Below are 21797 nucleotides of genomic sequence, written 5' to 3'. Positions count from 1 at the left end.
TGAACGCACAAAGTATGGCATCCACACGCTGAAATATTATTCGGCCTTAAAAAGGAAGGGAAGTCTCACACCACGTGACATCATGGACAGACCTTGGGGACAGTATGCTAAGTGAAAAAACCCAGTCACACAGACAAATACTCTATTATTTCACTTATCTGGCATACTTTGAATAGCCAACTTTACCCAGGCAGACAGCAAAATGGTGATTTCCAGGAACCAGAGAAGGGAGGTGATAGGCAATTAATTGTTCAGTTTCACAAGTCAGGAAACTTCTGAAGCCATTTTAGTTGTACAGCGTGCTGAACGCAAAGTTAAATCCCTCAAAGTTAAATCCTTTTAAGGTGGCTGTGCCGGTGCCACAGAGGTGTATGCCTAAAAATAATGAAGACTGTTTGAAGTTAGCCCTGGACTCTTGTGCCCAGGCTCCCAAACCCCACCTAGGCCAATCTCTACCCTGATAGCTGGGATGTGGCTTATTTGCCTGATTGTTTTGTTCTGTTTTTGTCCCTGGGTGCCTTCTTCTAGCCCAGTCTGGCATTCTGGAGAAGTATAATAAAATGCCTCCCTGGGTGAAACCAGTCTCCCGGCCCAGAGAGTCTAGAACAAAGAGCAGTGGCCCCTGGTGTCTCCAGCTAGACATAGAAGTTCAGGCTCTTGGACTTAGCTGATGATTTCACGGTCATAACCTAGCTGACCCCAGGGGTGCTTGCTCAGGCTGTGTGTAAATACCACTAATGACCTGAGGACAGTGAACAAGCTGTGATAGTTAACATGAGTGTGTGAGCCTTCCACTGCTTACAAAAACAAAACAAACAAGCAAACAAAAAGCTTTATTTTATCGAGGTGCCCTGGGCCAGTTTTAGGGCCAATGCTTTAATGACAATAAATTGTACTTTGCTAATTTTATAGACAAGGAAACAGTCTTGGAGAGATTAGGTTGCAGAGCTTTCAGATGGTGCTTTCGGATGGCTATCTGTTCCCAGGGACTGGCTTTCTGTTCTGCTCAGCGTCTTCCCAAGGCTGAAGACATCAGAATACGTACTTTAGTTTATCTTTCATCTGAGGCTCCCTGGGTTGACCAGTAGTCTGCTTGGATGAGGATTTGGAGAACACTGACGCGTCACAAAGGCCACACCAGCCAGATCTGTAATCTGGATACTCGGGAGGCAAAGACAGGAAAATCACCACAAATGTGAGGCTAACCTGGGCTAGAGCGTGAGGCCCTGCCTCAAAACAAAACAAAACACACCACAGCAGCAGACATTTCCAACTCTCCCTCTCAACTCTGGCACCAAATTCTTCCCTCCCTGGGAAGAAAAGAAACAACCAGAGACAGATTTTGTCTTGTGTGTGTGCTTGACAAAAGCAACGTTCCAGTCTGTCACGTGGGGAGTCAGGGCAGCAGGGACTAGACGCCACTGTTTACACCGCACCCACAGTCCGGAAGGAAAGAAGGGCGCATGCTGGGGCTCAGCCTGCTCTCTCTTTTTTGTTCAACCCAGGACCCCAACACATGGCACAGTGTTGTCCACAGTTGGGGTCAGCCTAATGTAGAGACGCCCCCTCACAGATGGGACCAGGGGCTTCTTTTCTTGGTGGCTCCAGAGCCTGTCCAGTTGACATCAGTACCGACTACCGTGGGGTACTTGGCCTACTGTGAACTTTGGGGGCAGAACTTGTCTACCTCTGCCCAGCCTTGAAGTTGTTCCAGACCAACAGACAGCACATTCCACTCTTGAAAGCTCAGATGCCGAACCCCCAAAAGTTCAGGTCCCTTTCCTGGTCCTGTTGCTATCCAGTCCAGAGAATGAATGCCCCTCTGCTGACCAGGAGAGTCCTCCAAAGGTCAGATCACACATACACACACACACACACACACACACACACACACACAAACTTTTTTGGTATAATTCTGCATTTAGAGCAATAACCCTGGACTTCAGATTACTCTGCCAGGCCCCAAACCATAAGAAACTTAAAAGGTGTGGAGGATGAATGGTCTCAAAATATAAATTTAAGAGTCCGAGGCCTCAAGGAAATCTTGGAAGTGTGATGAATGAGGAAGACGGTGGGTCCCCACACCACCCATACAATTTCACTCCATAATAACGTTGCCATTTTAGTACACCTGCAGTGAAGGACACTAAAGTGTTTCGGCCGTGACGGTGGTCTGTTGGGTAAGATGGTTTACAATGTGATAGCAGTCCTTGGGAAACAGAACCAGGAAGCTCAGAAGCCCTGGGCAGTCTTGGCTACACAGCGGGTTCAAGCCAGCTGGACGACATGAGATCCTTTCCCAAATGAACCACAGTAGTCTTGGCGCCTGTAACAAATGCATAGAATAAGAAATGCTGCAATTGAGCTGGGCAGGAACTAGGGGCCACAGTTTACACTGCACCCACAGGCCAGGAGTAAAGGAGGGTGCATGCTGGGACTCAGCCTGCTCCCTCCTTTTCATTTGGTCCAGGCATGGTGGACACAACTTTAATCCCAGAATCGGGAGGCAGAGGCAGGCAGATCTCTCTGAGTTCCAGGCCAGCCTGGTCTACAGCATGAGTTCCAGGACAGCCAGGGCTACACAGAGAAACCCTGTCTCGAAGAACAAAAAGCAAGACAACAACAACAACAAAAAGAGTAAAGATGCATCACTGGGGATTCTGAAAGAAGTTCCTGGTTATTTTCCAGCATAGAAAGTTAGAATCGAGGCTGGCAGTGGTGGTGCATACCTTTAATCTCAGCGCTCAGGAAGCAGATTTGTGAGTCCAAGGCCAGACTGGTCTACAAAGTTTCAGGACAGCCAGGGCTGTTCCCTGTCTGGGAAAAAAAAAAAAAAAAAAAAAAAAGTTAGAATGGAAAATCTCCCTTTTTATGATAGAATAAAAGCTGTAGGTGGCTTTTATTGGTTGTGTCTAATTTCACGTGGGAGATTTGGATCTCTTGGGCTTCTGGGATTCTAGAGTTGTAGGAGATGATGAGTTTGCCCCTCTTCTAACATATAGGCGACCCCTTCTGCAGTGTCCCTGACATGAGCCAAGCATGACAGGAAAACCCCCAGAGACCGTTGGTCTTTAGTGCACTTCCAGCTACCAGGAAAGTCCTCATGCTTAAGATACTCACTTCCTGTCCGGCCCTCACGTTCTCCTTCCCTCCCCCCGCCCCTCCCCCCCCCCTCCCCCCGCCCCTCCCCCCCGCCCCTCCCCCCACCCCACCCCGCCAACCATCCTCACTCTCTGTCTACTTCTAATCTTCTTCTGGAATGAAGTACTGTGCACCACATAGAAAATGTTGGGTGTGAGGGGGCCGGAGAGATGGCTCAGTGGTTAAGAGCACCCGAGTTTGGTTCCCAATGCCCACACGGTGGCTCACAACCACCTGTAACTTCACTCCCAGGGGACTCTTACACCCTCAACTCCACAGGCACACACATGGGACACACGCTTGCATGCAGGTAAAAACGCCTGTACACGTAAAATAAATATTTCTAAAATGTTGAATACTACTTTCATAAGGCTTAAGAACATAGCAGCTTTCTCCCTGAATTTCTTTCTTTCTTTTTTTTTATTAAACACTTCAAATAAAACATGTTAAACCCAGCACTCCTAACTTCTTTAAAGAGGTTATTTGTGTCTATGGATTGATGGTCCTATTTGATATCCTTGGGATGGGAACTCTGCCGTCCAGCCTTCACCTGGGCGTGGGCTGGACTCTCACTCACTGAACTCTGACCTTGTGTTCTCTAGACAGAGGGCTTTGAGGCAAGGGCTTTCCACTCTGAGTATCTGCCGGTGCTCATATCTGAGCACACCCACAATAGTCAGTCCTTCACACTGCTGTTTGGGCTGAAGTGGTCATTTGTATTACCTTTCTGCAGTATATCTGAATTGCCTCTCAGAGTTCTGAAAAAGAATCTTTTGTTTTGTTTTGTTTTGTTTTTGTTTTGTTTTGTTTTCTCCAAACTAGATGAGCACCTGTGGTGCTTTGAAGTAGTTGGCTTAAATTATGTTAACTATGCCGAACATAGAACAAATATCTTCACTTTGAGGTACAGTTTATCAGATTGGATCACACAAACTTGCTACTTTTAAAGTAAAAAATGATTGACAATCAGCATGTTTTCTATGTTTCTGGTTTTGTCTCTGTCTATTGAGATAGGACATTACTAGCTGAAGCTAGCCCCAAATTTGCCCTCAAATTTTAGAGAAGCTAGCCTTGAACTCCTTATCCTCCTGCCCCTGTCTGCCAAGTCCTGGCGTTATGGGCAAACACCACCATTTATAACACCCGCTAAAGTGTGATAATCCACCTTTTTTTTTTCCTTAAAAGAGTACTCATAGCCCTCTCTGGAAACAGGAGAGCCTGATCCTCAAGGAAGCCAAGGGAGTCCAAAAGGACAGGATGTGGAAAGAGAAGGCATTTATTTTGAGTGGAAAGTCCTTTGTCTTCTTGGGCAGTTTTCCACCCCTGAAGCTGGTGACAACGGCCCGCAGAGTTCCTGGATGACTTGGGGAAAGCAGTATGAAGGAGCAGTCCCTTTTCAGCTGTGTGATTGGTCTTACTGGCGTGTGCACGGGCTCTCTCTCTGGAATAAAGCCATGTGCCCGGAGGCTTTCCCATGGTGTGAAATGGGCAATGAAAAGAGATGGTGAGATGTGTTGGAGAGATGAGGATCCCAGGAAATAATAAAAGTCTGGGTCCAGCTTCCAGGCTGCTGACCTTGACCTGGGATATCAGCGTTCATGTCTCATACAGCAGAGTTCCCAGCATGCATCCCTCACCAGAAGCAGACTGTGAAAACTTATTCCCCTTCCGCCTTGGTGCCTCTTCTGACCTCTATCAGGCCAAATCGCGTTCCTGCCTGAACCCCCTTCGGTGCTGTCTTAAGGTCCAGGGTTCTGTTTCTGGGTCCACCATAAAGATTTTCAATATCACGTCAGTCAGTGCACTGTCCCCTGCCTCTGCTTCTGGCCTGTGAGAGGTCCTTTCCCTAGTCCACCAATATGTAGAGAGGGACTTGACCTGACACTGTCTCCCCAAGGCCTGCAGTCTAAGCCCTTTGTGTTCTAAATAAGATCGCAGGCGTCAGTGAGATGGAGGACCCAGGACACACAGCTAAATAGGCCTCAGGTTTTCTTCCCAACCCTTGCTTTGTGGGCTTCTGCCACCACCAGGAGGCATGGGGCTGTCCAAGGAAAACACTTCTCTCCTTGGCAGCCCCCATGGAGATCAAGGTCTCCCCCACCCTGTCTCCCTACTGTGACTCATGTCTACCTACTATGACCTTCGTTCTTCTGCCGAATGACAATTCTGTCGCTACTTGCTGCCCCTAATGTAAACCCATGATATCCATATGGTGCAGAGAGGAAACAGCACAACCGCCCCTTACCTGGATCTAACTAAGGGACCGTCACCTAGAGGAATAGAGAAAGCCGGGAACACTATGCAGTGACTGTGGCTTAGATGAGCCTATTCTCATTGCTCAGAGAAGGCAAGAGCATCTCAGGCCTCTAGACCTCTGTTGTGGCAGCTTGGAGAGGTATCGGCAGCGAAACTCTTGATGCCGCCTGGCAGGACCGAGTGGTTAGGACCCTTCTCACTGCCTGCCCTTGTCACCCACCCCTTGAGAGCAGTTCTTCATTAAGCCTTAGCCTAGCCCTGAAGACATGCATAAAAAGTTCCCTTAAGTTGTCAGCTGTGCTCATTTGCTTTATTAATAATTTTTATTTTGATTAAATTATAATTATATTATTTCCCCTTTCTTCCTCCAACTCCTCCCACATCCTCTCCTTTTAGCCCCTCCTATATTCCCTCCTCTTACTCCCTCTCAAATTCATGGCCTTTTTTTTCTTGTATATTATTGTTAAATGCATATATACACACAAATATATAAACACAACAAAGACTGACCACTTGGTACTGCGGAAGACTGATTACCCCTCTCTCAGCAGTCCTTAAATACCTGTAGTTCTGTGTTCACAGGTGGAGCTCCTTGAGATTTTTCTCTTTCTGCATGAGCATGTCTATTAGCACTGTTATTGTTCCACCTTGGTTAGGCAGCCATGTTGTTGTGGTATCATAGATGTCGCTTCCCTGCCATTTCTAGGAGACACAGTCTCACAGAAGACTTCCAGGCTTCTGACTCTTAGACTCTTCCAGATGTCCCCTGAGCCTCAGGGGCAGGGGTTGTGTTTTAGATGGATGGGCCGGGGCCAAGGACGCCAGCATTAATTGTTCTCTGCACTTTTGACCAGTTGTGGATTTCTGTGATGGTTTCTGTCTGCCGCAGAGAGAGGTCTTTGATGAGGGCTGGGAACTGCACTTACATCTGAAGATTTGGAGCTAGGAACCAACTGTGGCCATTTTAAATGCCAGCCCTCTGCCCTCCACGTCGTCTCTTAACAGCCTGCCTTTCCTTGCCTGTGCCGTTTCGGTGGGGATGGGTTGTCTAGTTTTCTCAACGAGGTCCACAGCCACCTCAAGAAACCATTTCAGATACTAAGTACATTCATCTTAGTTCTCACGTGGCCCTGTAAGCCACAGGAACACTGAGCGCTGGCCTTGTCCACAGCAGACCACGAGGTGACAGTTCACAGGGGCAGGACCGAACACCCTTCTCTACTTTTATTCCTCCTGTCTCTCACTGACTAGAACAAAGTCCTTTCCGTGTCTAGAGACAGCCCAGGAGCCTGTGTGCTGGATTCCTGATACTGCTGGCTCAGATCGTGAACCCTGTTACTTCAGACATCACAGGTTTATCAGCCTGCTGTTCTGTAGGTTAGAAATCCAACATGAGCTGCGCTGGCTAAAGCTGACCCGTGAGGAGGGCTGCCTTATCAGAAACTCCACAGAAGAATTGGTTTCTGCCAGAGCCCCTGTAGCCACCGGCATTCCTTGGCTCGTGTTCCTGTCCTACACCTCCAAAGCCCAGCGCCATGTGCCTCTGATCTTTCATCCTAGTCACATCTCCATGAACCACACACAGGCGTTTGAGGATGCTTGTGACTGCACTGTGACTCCCCGGAGAACCCAGGACAATTTCTCTAGGTCCAAATCCTTAACTGAGTCACATCTGCCGAGCCCTTGCACCTCGTGAGGTGGCATACGAACAGGTTTTGGGTATTAGGGTGTCACTTTGGTGGAGCTGTTATTCTACCTACCTCATCCTGCCTCTCCCTGACCAGCCTGACGGAGCTTCTCACTTGAAGCCAATCACATTCAACCTCGGCAGCCCGGCTTTTGCTCTTCCTCCCAGAACACCCAGCTTCCCCAGATTTCCCATATACCCGATGGCCTGCCCCTCACTGCCTTCACATCTGTGTGTGCCTGACCTCACCGGACACTTCCCTCCTCCCACCCTCCCCATCTCACTGTGCACTGCATCCTCTGCCTTAGTTTCCTTTATCCATACCAGGCGCATCAATCAACGTTTATCAGCTTTTCCCCCTCAGTTCCTTCCTGTAAGCTTCTCCCACTGTTTTGGTCATTGCTCGATCCCCAACATCCAGCACATGACTGGCCTTTATGTTCTCAGTAAATGTGTACAGGAAGGAAAGAAAACCATACCCAAGGACCCTTGTGGGACGGCTATGGAAAGAGCCAGGTTCAGCATGGGAGGGGGGGGGAGCGAGCCCAAGCCCTAGCAGGAAAGCCTAAGGATGAGAGTAGGAAATGCTGTCTCTGCTGTCTCATGCTGGGTGATCTTCGGGGATGTGAAACGAAGCACCCCTCATTTACTTAGGATGAAATACGAGGTAAGGTTCTCAACCCCGACTGTGAGTGGAAACCTTGAATGAACTGGCTCAAACTCCAACTCTACAAGACTGACTTTCCACCCGACACATCAGGGCAGCACCATTGGACCCCAGGAAGCTGTGGGCTGCTACTTCTGCCCGTGGGAGAGGATGTGGCTCTGACAGTCGGAATTAAATGGCCACCTGGCAGCGGACACTTAGCAGGTATGGGCCTGCCTAAACTGGAGCTCAGTCAGAGCGATAGACTTGCACCTCTCTCTCCTCTCCTCTGGGAACACTTTGACCTACTTACAGATGAGCATTTTTGGAAATGGATAGAACCTGGAATGGTTGTTTTTAGCAACTCTAGCTGCAGCCACCTTTCACTTTGACAAATAGCTCCCTCCCCTCCCCTGGGCTCGGCTCAGAGGCTGCTCAGCACGGATCTCCAGGAATCTGCCATTGCTACCACCAGCTCTGCCTCCAGCCCCACAGAAGGATAAGAACACTGGTCATTCTGCAGAGACACCAGGTCCTCCATGCTATCCCCCATTCTCTGCCAGTTTGCCTAGGCCACCCACTACCTTGGGCCTGGCCCAAACCAGAGGGGGATCTGAGGTCCTTTACTGAAAAAAAAAGGAGGGTGTTGGGCAGGGTCAAGTAGTGTTTACCTCCTCTTTGGATGAGTGACAAAGCCAGGAAGAAGCAGGAAGATGCCAGGCGGGCAGAAGCAGCAGGAAAACACATACAGGGCAGATGCTGGAGTCCTGTGGAATGGGCTCCGTATGGTTTCATCATGGAGTCCTGTCATCACATGACAGATAGTGCTACCCCCAGGATTAGCAGTGGTCAAGCAAAGGTGAAGAGAAGGAACAGCACTGTGTGTAACCCCGGCAGCCACACTCCTTCCATAGTTATTACCACTAAAGCAGGGAATCGTCTGGGACTAGTCACACGCATGGACAGTGCATAGTTTTGAGAAAAAGACACACTTGAAGCTCTAAAAATTAAATTCAGAAACACACACATCACACCTCCTTTCTCAAGTCGAGGGCTTTGGCCCAGTGGTAACTGTTATCTTCGTTCCCCTTTCCACGTAAAGAAGAAAGCTGCACCTCAAGGCCTGGCTCCATCTCCAGTTTCTTTGTCCATCATGAAGAATTGAATCCACTCCTTCTAGAATTCACTCAAATCTTCTTTGTCTTTGGTCGGGGGATGTATTTGTTTAAACTTGTGCTTTCTGTATAGATTCCCATTCACACCCTGCTCTACAACCTGTTACAGAAACCATCTTACAAACCTCAGTGGGAGGGCCTAGAACAAGGGACCATGTTCTAGAGCCAAGAGTTCTGGCTGAGGAAGACAGGAACTGTTCAAAGGCCAGATTGCTCGTGGAATAAGTGATCGATACCTGGCAAGAATTTATGATGTGAAAGGCAAGAGTTTATGATGTGAAGCTACAGCCACAAAGGGAAGCTAAGCCACTTGGAGAAAGTTATGAGCCACCCTGGTATCAGTAGTCAGGCAGATCTGGGGTCAGAAATCAATATGGTGAAGATGATAATTAAAGAACACGCGCCTAGCAATCAGAGAGCACATTGGGAATGAATGTCAGGCATGGCACACGTATTGTCATCCCAGCCATGTGTGAGGCTGAACTGAGATTATTCATTTAAGCTCAAAGGTTCAAGATCAAGTGGGCCACACAGCAATACTCCCATCTTCTAGTAATAATGATGATGATAATAATAACAACAACAGGAGCAGAGGAAGAATGGGTAGAGGAACCAGACGTCAGAGTTGGAGAAAGCAAAGATGCTTGTGGTTCCTAAGCTGCACACACAGTTGGACTCTTCTTGAAAACAGAGGTCTCGGGCCTGAGCTTCTCCACCCTGGCTTTACACAGAAATCCTTTGCTGAGCTTTGGAACCTATCTATAGTGACTACAGTGGAGATGGAGCAAGTGGGGCCAGTGTTTGGGCTCACTCGGAGCCCTGTGCTCAGCCTCCCCGAGCCTGAGGACATCACTGGGAAGCTGCGGAATGGGTGTTCTGAATGTGCTTGACACAGAACAAAGATTCTCAAAGAACTCAAGGTAGGGCGATGTTGCTATCCATTATCTCTCTGACCTGGGCTGTCACTAAGAAATATGGAGAGATACTGTGATCTAGAAAACCTGTGCCCTTTGAATCTCTAAACGGTATTCGTACAGTAAGAAATGGGACATCTGGGTATCGCTAGAAAGGACAAGTAGCTGCCTGTGGTCACAGCCCAGTAGGACTCAAGGCCGTGGCTAACCTGAAAGAAATCATAGTCATACTAGTGTCCCGTGCCAGACCTAGCATTGAGGAATCCGTGGTCCAGGACATCTGTGGGCCAAGACCCAGGAAGACTTCGGGGTTCCTGTTGGGTACAGTGGGGTTGAAACGTGAAACAGACTGGTGAGTTGGTAGGCAGATAGCCTATTTGGTTTAGACTGCCATCATCACTGAAGACAGTGACAAAAGAGTGAGATCTGGCCACAAATTAAAAATAATCTAAAGATACTGCTACAGCTCAAGGGCTTTTTAGCCTGAACTTTGCAAGTAATCAGGTAGCTTTTCAAAGAGCTCTCTGAAATAAGAGTCAGTTTCCCTAACTGCATGCCTGTCTTCCCTCTACTCTCCCTGTTTTCTGCTCCCTCTGTTGGCGTCCTTGCAATGCAGCTTCTTCCCTGCTTAGAAGAGAACCAACCTCCTATGCTATAGGCTGACATTGTACCAACTTCAAAGTCTAGTCTTCTGCAAGTCGATTGCTGCTTTCTCCCGAGTTCGTGCTAAGCCCTCGAGGTTTATGCTTATTGCATGAAACTGAATCAGATGCTAAGTCTCATCCGAACCTGTGACTGACATGCAAGCCCAGGCCTTGCTTGGGCTCCTCTCTGAAGCGGGGGAGGAACAGGAGGAAGATGTCAGCCACATCAAAAAACACACTCTTTGCCAGCCTTTGTTCTAGACAACCTGTCCAAGGTAAAGAAAATCAGTTCCTGAGCTTGTGAAGGAAGGCCTTCACAAATAAATAAATAAATAAATAAATAAATAAATAAATAAATAAATGTGTTAATACAAAGAGAAGCATGGCTGGCAAATAAGTGAGGGAAATAATCACGTGAGTGGTTCTCACATTATAATCTCTGTGCCAAGCCAGCACCACCTGGGAACTTGCAGCGAGGAACTTTCTGAGCTCCACTCGCACCAGGAAAGCAGAAACTTGACTTGAGCAGGAATTTGTGCTTTAGCACGCCCTCTGGCTTATTCTGATGCACATCAGAGCTCACCAGTGGCCTTCTGGCACTGTAGCACATGACAAGCCCTAGGGGAGCATTTAGACCTTCTGATGCTCAGATGCACTCAAAGTCAGCGAATCTTGACAGGAGAGACTTGGCCATGTTATGGTTCTCAATCTTCCTTCAATCCTTGGAACCTCCTGGGGAGCCTGCAAAAAGTACCTACGATTTGTAAAGCTGCCCACCATCATCCCTTCTAAGTTACCTTGAAAATCTCAACACCCCTAGATGCAGGCCAGAGGATCTTTTGTTGGTTGTCAGGCCCAGGTGTTTCCAGATTTGCACGCAGCCTCCTAGTCGAGGCATTGAAATAAAGGTCCGTACAGATTTTGCAAAGCAGCAAGGAAGCTTTGTACAAAAGCAAAGTACAGAACAGAGAGAACCGTGCTGTCAAGAGTTGGACCACGTGATGCTATAGCTACATGATGGTGGGCTACATGAGTGAGGGTAGAGGCTACCAAGGACCCTGTTGCCAGATACTTATTTTGATAGGGTCTAAAGAAAGGAAGGGACCTATTTTGGATGGTTCTCTCTTTTGACCAGCAGGCATGAATCATATGACCTCTTTTCTATTTCACGAGTTTCTCCCCACAGTGCATCTGAATTTTATCACATGCATGCTCAACCATGCCTAACCCCGAGATGGTGGATGAAGGGGCCTCCTGAAAAGCTCACCGAGAGGACACAATTTGGCTTACTGTGTGCAGGTTCACCAAAGCAGTCTCAGTGGGTCAGTGCTCATACCCCTGTATTCGGGCATAACCCAGCTGCAGTTAGGACTGAGTGGGATTTGTCTAAATCTGATGCTTGTGGAGGGAAGGAGGAATCGTTTGCATTGTTTGGAGTAGAGTATGCATCTAGATCAATAACGGTCACTAAGTGTGTTGTTTAAGTGTGCACCTGCATAGTTGGCGCAGGTCAGGGTCCTGAGTTGTCAGGGCATTATTAGAAAAGAGTCGTGTGCATAGTCTAAACCAAGTGGACTGGTTTTCTAAGCAGTTCCTTATGCTTGCTGCCCCAGCTTGGGCCGCTCTTCTCTTAAATCCCTACGGTAGGTTAGGTGCCTAAGTAAGTTGTATTCTTGGTGAGTCTGGCCTACTGTTCACCTTCTAAAGTCACGAATTTTGTTCACTCGGGCAGACCCAGTGGCTGGGAAGAGCCTGGAACAAAGTGAGCACTCGATAAAGAGTTGCCAACATCAGTACCCTAGAGGTGCTCAGGACATCTCTCTTGGGTGCAGGCATTGGCTAGCCTTGTTCTTGGAAGCCACTGAGGACAACAGTGAGACTCTTGGGTTATTGTTGTTGACTCTTCAGCAGGAATTCTTCTTTTTTTTTTTTTCCTAATATCTGAAACAGGGTTTCTTTGTTTAGCCCTGGCTGTCGTGGAAATCCTCTATAGTCCAAGCTTCTAGCTCACAGAGATCTGCTTCCTCTGCCTCCCAAGTGCTGAGATTAAAGATGTGTGCCAATACCTCCCAGCTTCATGTTGAGAGTAGAAGTGGACTCCTGGGTTATAAGAGCCAGTGGAAACATGTGAGGATTTTGTTTTGTTTGTTGTTTGTTTGTTTTTGCGTCCACAGGCCTATTTTGCATCTACAGGACTTCTGGAGGGCCCACCTGCACTCCAATTTCTGAAGTAAGAGCTGGCTTTTACATTCTAAGGCAAGCCAGTTCCTATAAGATGATGCCATTGGTCTTTGGCAAAATACCACAGCAGAAAAATGGTCCAATATCACCTAACACAAAGGCTCACAGGAACACTTAATTAAAAAAGACCTGGTACTCATCAAGAAAAAAAATGTATTATTATTGCTATTATTATTATAATAACTGTGTGCTGGGCATGGAGCCAAAGGCTTCACACATGCTCCACAAGTACTATCACTGAGTACATCTCCAGGTCCTCACCAAAAGACTTTGGAAGCAGCTCTTAACCACTATCAAGATGCTGCATATCACAGGGTACCCCAGAGATAGATATAATTTTTGCGTCATATTTTAAAAGTAATTTCAAAAGGAAAAGAATGTTCCAGAGTATCAAAAGAGGCGATTGGGTATTTAGACAAAATACCGATCTCAGCGCCAGATTAGTTACTTTTCCAGATAACTATAACAAAATACTGGACACAAGCAACTTAGGGAAGGAAAGGTTTATTTGGGCTCACAGTTCTAGGGTACGGCCATCATGGCAGAGATGTCATGGCAGCCAGAACATGAGGCAGTTGCTTATGTTGTCTCTCCAGTCAAGAAGTAGAGGGACTGACTATAAATAGCAAGGATAAAAAAAAAAAAGTAGAGGATGATGAATGCTCCTCACCCAAATGCCTCCTTCTTATTCAGTCCAGGGTCCTGGCATCTGGATTAGAGCTCGGTATATGCAGCTTGTATTTAGGTGGGTCTTCTCACTTCACTTAAGCCAGTCTAAAAGCTCCTTTAGGGATATGCCTGCGCATCTGTTTGCTAGATGATTCTAGATCAAGTTGAAATGGGGATACCCGAGTACAGGCTATGTGAGTGGAACTGCCGTTTCCCTGTCTTCCTGTGACAGAGGGGACGGTAGCGGCACTCTTCCTACCTGGCAGGCCTTGGCGGTCTGGCTGGGAAGTATCGGAGAGGAGGCAGGAGGCCTTTACGTTCCACAGGTTCTGTGGAACAAAGCTTCTTAGAGTTTTTCTTGAGAGCTAAGCCATTAAAGTATCACAGTTCATTTTATTTCTCAGGGTCACCTCAAACCTTTGCTGTTGTTTGGTCAGATCAATGGGTTTCCTTATGAAGGAAATTGCTTGGCCTGTGTGGATGCTCCATGAGGGTTAGCTATGGTGTTCATTAAGCTATGCTGTTCTCAGCTGCCAGGAGGCAGAAGCCTTCACATATAGATAAACAAGGCCCCACTCTGATCGTGGTGGCTCACGCTGGAAGCCCTATATCCCGGTAACTCCTAAGAGCCTGCCCCTCTCCTTTCTTCCCAGCAGAAACTGTTTCCCTGGATGATCAGATTTTTAGCTTTTATTCTTCTCATCAACATCCCCCCAGCCGCCACCTTTTCTTTGGTTCTTTTTTTTTCTTCTTCTTCTTTCTTTCCTTTTTCCAGTGTTAACCTTTGTTTTCCGGACTGGGTCTCATTGTGTAGCTCTGGTTGTCCTGAAACTCACTGTGTAGACCAGGCTGTCTTTGAACACACAAAGATCCACCTGCCTCTTCATCCAGGTGCTAAGGGTAAAAGCCACCACACCCAGCTCCAGTGTTAACTATTAAACTTGGGTCCTTATATATGTTAAGCCAACCGTCTACCACTGAGCTGTATCTCTAGTCCATAGCCTATTTTCCTCTAAGGAACAGACTTGCTTTATGACTATTTCATCCTTCCTACAAGCCCTTTCCCCTGAAGCTGGGCAAAAACTAGTGGGAGCAATCTACTGTGAAAGATTTGTTCAGTAGTGATTCCTGGAAAGGTCAAACTGGTGCTGTTCAGGTCCGCTTCGAGGGTGCTGTCGACACCAAGCTTGGCCTTGAACCATGAAAAAGGCATAAAGGAGAAAAGCACAGGGACAAGGGGGAAAGTGATAAATCCATGGATCACAGTAGAGAGGAAATAGTGGATGGGAGCTTTCCTCCGTCAGTAGGAGAGGTGCTTGAATTTTGTGTGTGGACATTCCCTCACCTGGGATGATTAAACACAGCCTCTGTGGGTGTCTTTTTCAATTCTAGGGTCTTGCTGTGCGCGCAGGCTCATCTTTAACTCTTGAACCTCCAACCTCAGTCTCCCCAGTAATGTGGCACCAAAACCATCTAGTTTTGTTTCATTTCGTTTTAATGGGAAGACTGAAGATTAAAAAAAAAAAAAAAGTGAATTGTCTAGCCTAAGGTCAGACAGAGTCAGTGACGAAAGGAAGTGAGCTTTGAACTGCGGTTTTTATTATGCCAAACCCTTTTGCACATCATTTTGATGGGAAAGCTGATAAGGAAGTGAGGGATCGCTGCATGGGAAAAACAGGAATGGGATTTTTAGTAGAGAGGAGATGAGGGGAACCAGACAGGGAGAAAGTATTGTTTTGAATCTTCTAATCTGCCCCTCTTCCACATTTTTTGACCTCATCTAGCTCTGTATTAAAAACTGAAACCGATTATTGTGGCCTTTGGAAGTCTCACCTAAGTATCTGTTTTGCGGCAGGGGCTCTAGGTGACCAAGCTCTCAGTACTAGCCGGATACCCACAATCATACACGCGTGTTTGCGTGTTTCGTAAGGCTCAGGGACGCCGCTGGCCGCGTCCCCAACAAACAGCTGGACCTTGGAACTCCGCCCCCTTAGTCCCTCCCTTGCCGCCAGGCCCCTCCCTCCTGCCTAAAGGTGGCCCAACTCCCAGCGCGTCCCAGCACCACCGGGGTGCGGGAGGAGGACGGCGGGGCGGGAACGGGACCTGGCTGGCGGTTGGCTCCGAAGTTTCCTCCCGCCGAGCTCTCGTCCCGGCCGGCGCCCGTGCCATGCCGGAGCACCGGGGGCGCGCTGCAGCATGAAGGGTGGCGATCAGGCTTACACCCGAGGTCCCTCTTTGGGCTGGCTGTTGGCTAAATGTTGCTGTTGCTTCCCTTGTAGAGGTGAGTGGGCGCTTTAACCGGGCTGGCGGGGCTGAGAAGGGAATGGGATGAGGGAAAGGGTATGCTGCGAACCGTCTTGGACTCAGTTTCCCAGGCAGCCGAACGCGCGCGCTCTGGGGGCGAAGTGGGGGGGGGGTGTGTGAGTTGCAGTTTGGGGATGCTGTTACTTCTCAGAGACTTTGGACGCCGGGGATGTGGGTATGGACTGAGAAGAGGGACTTGGTGGAGGAGGCACAGTTCAGTGCTCATTTACATATAGATTCCAGCTTCGAGATTAACTGACTCCTGGCTGGAGGAATATTTTTGAGAGTTTTTCCCAACTGGCAATTTTCTTATGGGACTGGAGATCACTTTTCTCTGCGTGGGCGTTCACAAAGCAACGTGGATTGAGCGCTTTGGGCCAGACGTTGGCTCATTAATTAACCGAGAGCTCGTTTTGGACCCAATTAGGACTGTATTTAATTATTCTGCTAATTTTAATGTCATTGAAGAGACTGGCAGGAAGCAACCAGTTTCCCCCAAACAGCTTGCAAAACAGGGTGAGAAGGATCTCAGAGGGAGGGTTATGAGTTGTGTAGATTCTCCTTAAAAAAAAAATGGGGAGAAAAAAGTGAGACCCTAATTCATGTCATTTTAACATTTCAGCTGGGAACGCAGGGGAAAGGAATGTTTGTATGTTTAGAGACAAAAGACCATGCTTCTTAAATGGCTTTTAGCTTTTGCCCTAAAAAAAAAAAAAAAAAAAAAGTAATTAGGCTTTGGCTTCCACCTCTGTTTGCAGAGCCCCAGTCTAAGACTCAAAATCTAAACAGTAGCCACACCACCTTCACATGGAGTTACCCAGGAGACCCTTCCTTTTTAACTTGACAAATCCCCAGCCCTCAACAGCTGTGTGGCTGCAGAGACTAATGAAATCTCAAGGACCTTCTCCCATGCCATTAAGGTTCATAATCCCAGCAACAGATTCTCCCCGTGTCTTCATTAATTTGAACAGCCTGAATCGGAGCTGTGTCTTGCTCCAAATTCGGCGTTCAGGGGGAGGAGGGATCTGGGCGGGCAGGGAGCATTCTGGAGACTGGAAACCGAGGCTGGGAGCTGAAGGGAAGGAGTGTTGCAGGGGAGAGGAAGCCGGAAGCAGCCAGAGGGATCTGGGTGGATAGGTTTGCTCCTGAAGGCTTTGCTGCCCGCCTTAGGGTGAAGGGTTTCCAGGCAAGACTTCTTGGGAGTCGGTTTCCTGTCAGAGAATAGTGTAGGGTTTGTGGCAGGAGCTATGTCCCTTGCAGCCAGCTCTCTTGGATCCACACGGGGCAGTAGTACTGTTTTGTAAACTGCCCAGGCTCTTCATTGCTGAGCAGAGGAGTGGTGGGATCCGGCGCCATGCTGGGAATTCAGAATTCAGTGGCTGCAGGCTCAGTGGTTAAGGGGGTGGGTGAATGGGTGGGAGGGGGGCCGGGGGCGTGGGAAAGGGATGTTGCTGGAGTTAGCTGGCGCTGCCACAGGCTGAAGCTGGTGAGAGGCAATGAAAGCAACTTGCAAAGCTGCCTTCACACTCCTGCAGGCTTCCTTGCCTTACTCTTTCCTAGATTTGAAAGGTGTGAGGATGGAAACTGAGCTCTGACCCGTCCTGGGGCCTGGGCAGAGTGAGATAGCATCTGAGGTGCTTATCATCTCTGCACTCCCTCGGAAAAGAGAGATGGGAGTCTCCGCTCAGCCCCAGGGCATCAATTCAGTGGCAGACAGAGAAGATAAGGTCTGCATTGAAGCTGTCTGCCTTGCCTTGCCTGGAGCCCAGAACTTTGTGGGAAGATGCCCCACCACAGAAGGAAAGGACGCAGGGAGAGGTCCCACGGAGGGTGTGCACCGCCAGGCATCCGTCTGCCTGCTCAGCAGAACCAGTTTCTCAGGTCTGGATGACCTACTGCCTTTGAAAGGCAATCTCCCTACTTCCCTTTTTAAATAAAGACATCATTTTGTCTCTTTCCCTGCTGCTGAATGTATGCCCTCGCTGGGGGACTCTGAAGTTCATAGGTCAGAGTGCACAGCTGTGGTTCCTAGGTCCCTGGGCTCTGGCAAACTGGTTAGCAGTCATTCAGAACGTAAAGTCATTCTCGAAACCCAAGAAGCACAAAGTAAAAGGAACGAAGAGGTAGGAGCTTCGAGGTTTTGTTGTTGTTGATGCTTGAACTTTATGGGGCCATCCTAAATTTCTCAGGGCAAACCTGTTTGATTTTAGTTGATGTTACCGGGAAAAAGTCAGGGATCCGGTAAATGTCTGTGGCCTACAAATGTCGCATTTGAGGAAAGTATGTACTCCCTTACTTGGCTTATCTTTTGCTTTGAAAAAGTGGGATCTCTCCCTTCTTTGCTTGTTTGTTGGTATTTTGGTTCTGTTGAGTACAGGAATATTACAAAGATCTGAGGAACGATGATCTTTCTTTCCTACCCTGCAATCTAGTGTTAAAGGGAAATAATAGACGGTCTACCCCCTTTCCTGTAAGGAAGTAGAGATAAGGTGGGGAAAGAAAAGCGAGAGACATTTGCAGCTGCCTTTTTGAAAGAGAAAACAAACAAAAGTGGAAAAATGGTCTAAAAAGAGAGAAAAGAAGTAGATACCCAGCATGCAGGTGTCCGAATTGCCATAAATCATTGGTGTCACACTCTGTGGGGTAACTGGACACCGCTGTGGCCAGCCAAACTGTCCTCTAAGCCTGAAGGAGTGGACCGGTTTCAGAGAATTCTTTAGTTAGCTTAAACTTTAAGGAAACAAAACAAAACAAAACAAAAACCTTCTGGGCTAGCAAGAGTCTCTCTGTGGGTAAAGATGCTTGCCGCCAAGTCTGGCAACCTGAAGTTGGTCCCTGGAACCCGCATGGTGGAAGGAGAGAGCTGATTCTTTCGAGTTGTCCTCTGACCTCCACGTGCAAGCTGTTTAGTATGCTCACCAACCACCACTAAGAATAACTAAAGATATAGATGTGACTTTAAAAAAATCATGTAAAACTGTGTAGTGGTGACTCATGCCTTTAATCCCAGCAGTCTGGAGGCAGGGGCAGGCAGTTCACTCAGTTCGAGGCCAGCCTGGTCTACAGAGTGAGTTAGTTCCAGGACAGCCAGGGCTACACAGAGAAACCCTGTCTTGAAAACAAAACAAAAAACCTGTTCAAGCCTCTTTCAGAATAACAAAAGCATTTCAAGCCACCTGAAGGCTGTACGTCCCACAGAGTTTTGTTGACTTAGAACCTTCCAGAAGGAAGCCATTTTTAGGACCCTCCATTTTTTTCAGTCAACTTGTAATTAACTTTGGATATGTGACAAGAATCCCTCTGGCAGGCCTTTCCTCGCCACCATCCATCCCTCTCTTCACGTGCAGGCTCTCGTTTACACGTGTTTATGGCCATATCCACGAAGTCTGGCTCTGTCATGTCTCTCTGCTCACAGCGAGGCCCTCGGGCAGGCTGAGCATCCCGAGGTTAGGGTGGTGGTGACTCTGTCTAGATCAGTTGATTTACTCATGACGTCCTGGGATTATCCACCCAAGGTGCTTTCAGAACAGGAGCAGTAGTTTCTTCTCGGCTTCGACATCAGACCAGTGTCTGGAGAGCCACCGGGTACCCAAGGTCACCCTCATCTTTATTTGTCCTAACTTTTCCTATCTTTTCCCAGACTCCCTAACCAGGAGCCTTATGACTTGATGTGATACAGCTCATTTTATAAACTGCATTTAATGTGTGAAACCATGACTCCAAATTCCTTCAGAAAGGTGTTGATAACCCGGGAAAGGTACCTTACGACATTTTGACTCAGTGCGCAAGGGACAGAAATCCTGTGACCACCAATGCATTATTTCTTCATCTGCTAGAAATGACCTTAACCATGAAAACTCAATTTACTATTTGGCATTTATTTTTACCCCCAATATACCCGTATCTGGGAAGAGGCACCACATAAACATACGCTCCCCAACTCAGACCCTGTGCTATTCTTCCCATATCTGTCTTCTGTGTCTCTCTTAAGCAGTGAGAAGTAACGGGGTATCAGCTATGACCTGGATAATAGTAGTAGCTGCTTGGTTGTAAACCCTACTTTGGGATAGAAAGTTTAAAATGCAGTCCCTGTGTCTGTTTTTTATTTATTTATTTATTCCAAGTGATTTAAGAGTAGAGGACAAGCAGGTGAATTAGAGGTTACTCTAGTGATGCTCTGGACACACCTGACTTCAGAGCCTTTAATGTTCTATTTCATGATGTCCGTCTTGAGAACTTTAGCATAGTTCTCTTCTGCCCTGAAACTTTGAACTCTCTCTCTTTTTTCAGATAATAATTTGTATCATCCCAACTGTGTAGAGATATAGACTGTGTCACAGGGTCATTGAGGGATTACAGGGAATAAACAGTATAGGTCCGGAATTCCATCCTGACCACCCTCCTGGCACATCTGAACTTTTAATCACTTTTTGAAACCGTTAATAACCCATTAACTCCAATCTGTGTTGTTCATAGGCTTCTGGGTGTGGGGCCGTCTCCTGAAGCATAGTGGACTTACCAAGAGCCACACTCTTAAAGAAAACCAGCTCTCCCTTCTCCAGGGGCCATTAGCTGCTGGCAGTTCATTAGTTAAGGATGGGAACTCATGAGCCCCTTACCGCTTCGTGTTAGAATGTTGACTGGTTTGATATTGTGCAGGCAACCACAGCTGTTACAAGTTCATGAGTATAGCAATCCTGTCATGTTGGTCCTATCTTCCCCAACCTCTGGCTCTTAGATTCTTTCTGTCCCCTCTTCCATTACGGCCTCCGAGCCTTGGGGAGGGGTGTGCTATAGATAACCCATTTGTGGCTGAGCACTCCATAATCCCTTATTCTCTGCCCTTTGACCTCTTTGCGTTCTTGCGTTAACCGCCATTCACTGCGCAGATTTTCTGATGATGGGTGAGAGCTGCACAATCTACAGGTAGAAAGATAATAACATCAGAGTCAGTTGGATACTCTGTGCATTTGGCAAAAGAATAGGAGTAGTTTCACCCCTCGGAGTTATGAGATCCACAAACAGGGGTTCTAAGCCCGATTTGCAATATGAGACATGTAAGGTCTGCTACACACACGGAAGAACTTAAGACCAAGCGTTGGTTACCATCATAACCTTAGGGCCACTGTCCGCACATATCTTGCTGCAGCGGTCATTATTGCAATTCTTAGGTTCATTCTGGGGAAGAGCGTTAATGACTTTTTCCTCCCAACAACCTGCATAGTATCTCTCAGTACCAGTACCAACTTGATTTCTCCATGTCCTGTGTCCATTGTGTCTTCATCAGTAGGGTCATTCTGGTTTACCCCAGCTCTTAAAAACACTGCTCCTCTTCAGATAAAACCGCAAAGCAGCCCAAGCATTCCCAAAGAGTCCTGGAGAGGCAAGGGGCTGAAACCTGGCAGGAGGTGGGGGAAAGGTGGGAGTTGGGGAGGGTCTTCTCAAACTGAAACGCTAAAGGGGAAATTAGAACCAGAAGGAAGCCCAATTCATCACACTTTTCTAGAGGAGGAAAAGACTAGCCCAGCCATTAGTAACAGAACTAGAAAGCCTTCCCAGGAATCCCTCTACTCCATCTCCTGGGCATGTAGCAGCTCTTTAGAGAAACCACTGGGAAGTACCCAGATCATGCCCCAGTGGAAGCACAGATGTTGACGGTGGAATTATATATTGTTCTTTGTGTAATGGTACCATCTACCTGGCTGCTAGAACTGGATCTGCCTGGTTTGCTTTGAAGACTCTTCTATCCAGAGATATGACAATGTATGCCTCTATGGCTCTTTATCAGTCCTAGTAAACATTCTCATGTGATTTTTGTTGTTTGTATTGACCTCTGGTTTGGTTTCGTTAAAGGAAAACCGTTTCTCCTGCATAGCTATTTACTTATCTGTAAGAGGCTCCTTGTGTTGCCCAGGCTGGCCCCAAATTCCAGGGCTCAAACCATCCTCCTGCCTCATCCTTACCTCAGCCCTTCCCGGGAGCCTGAACCAGAGGCATGCATCCTTAATGTGTTTCCTTTGAGGTGGAAATGAATCCATGCTAGGCATTCCTCTCATTCCATCCGTGGCTGCACCTGGTTTTATGCAGTACTCAATGTTTTAATTCACTTGACAAATGTTT

General features: G+C 47.6%; 1 protein-coding gene across 29 annotated transcripts in view; it reads left to right on the top strand.

The window, feature by feature from the left end:
- Positions 1-21797, top strand: part of Kalrn (kalirin RhoGEF kinase) — a 582551-nt gene that overhangs the window by 456748 nt on the left and 104006 nt on the right. For 3 of the 29 annotated variants that reach the window (XM_021640286.2, XM_021640283.2, XM_021640284.2), the window contains exon 1: positions 15410-15654. The exons of 22 other annotated variants lie outside the window; for them this stretch is intronic. In XM_021640286.2, coding sequence (XP_021495961.2) covers positions 15570-15654 — 85 coding nt within the window. In that variant the 5' untranslated portion in view covers positions 15410-15569. Of the gene's footprint in view, positions 1-15396; positions 15655-21797 lie in introns of those variants that run through there. 4 more of the 29 variants (XM_021640287.2, XM_021640285.2, XM_021640278.2 and 1 more) reach the window with 3 other exon arrangements.

The sequence above is a fragment of the Meriones unguiculatus genome, chromosome 17 (assembly GCF_030254825.1).
Source record: "Meriones unguiculatus strain TT.TT164.6M chromosome 17, Bangor_MerUng_6.1, whole genome shotgun sequence".
NCBI lineage: Eukaryota > Metazoa > Chordata > Mammalia > Rodentia > Muridae > Meriones > Meriones unguiculatus.
The sequence above is the reverse complement of the archived record's forward strand: the minus strand, read 5'-3'. Positions and strand labels throughout refer to the sequence as shown.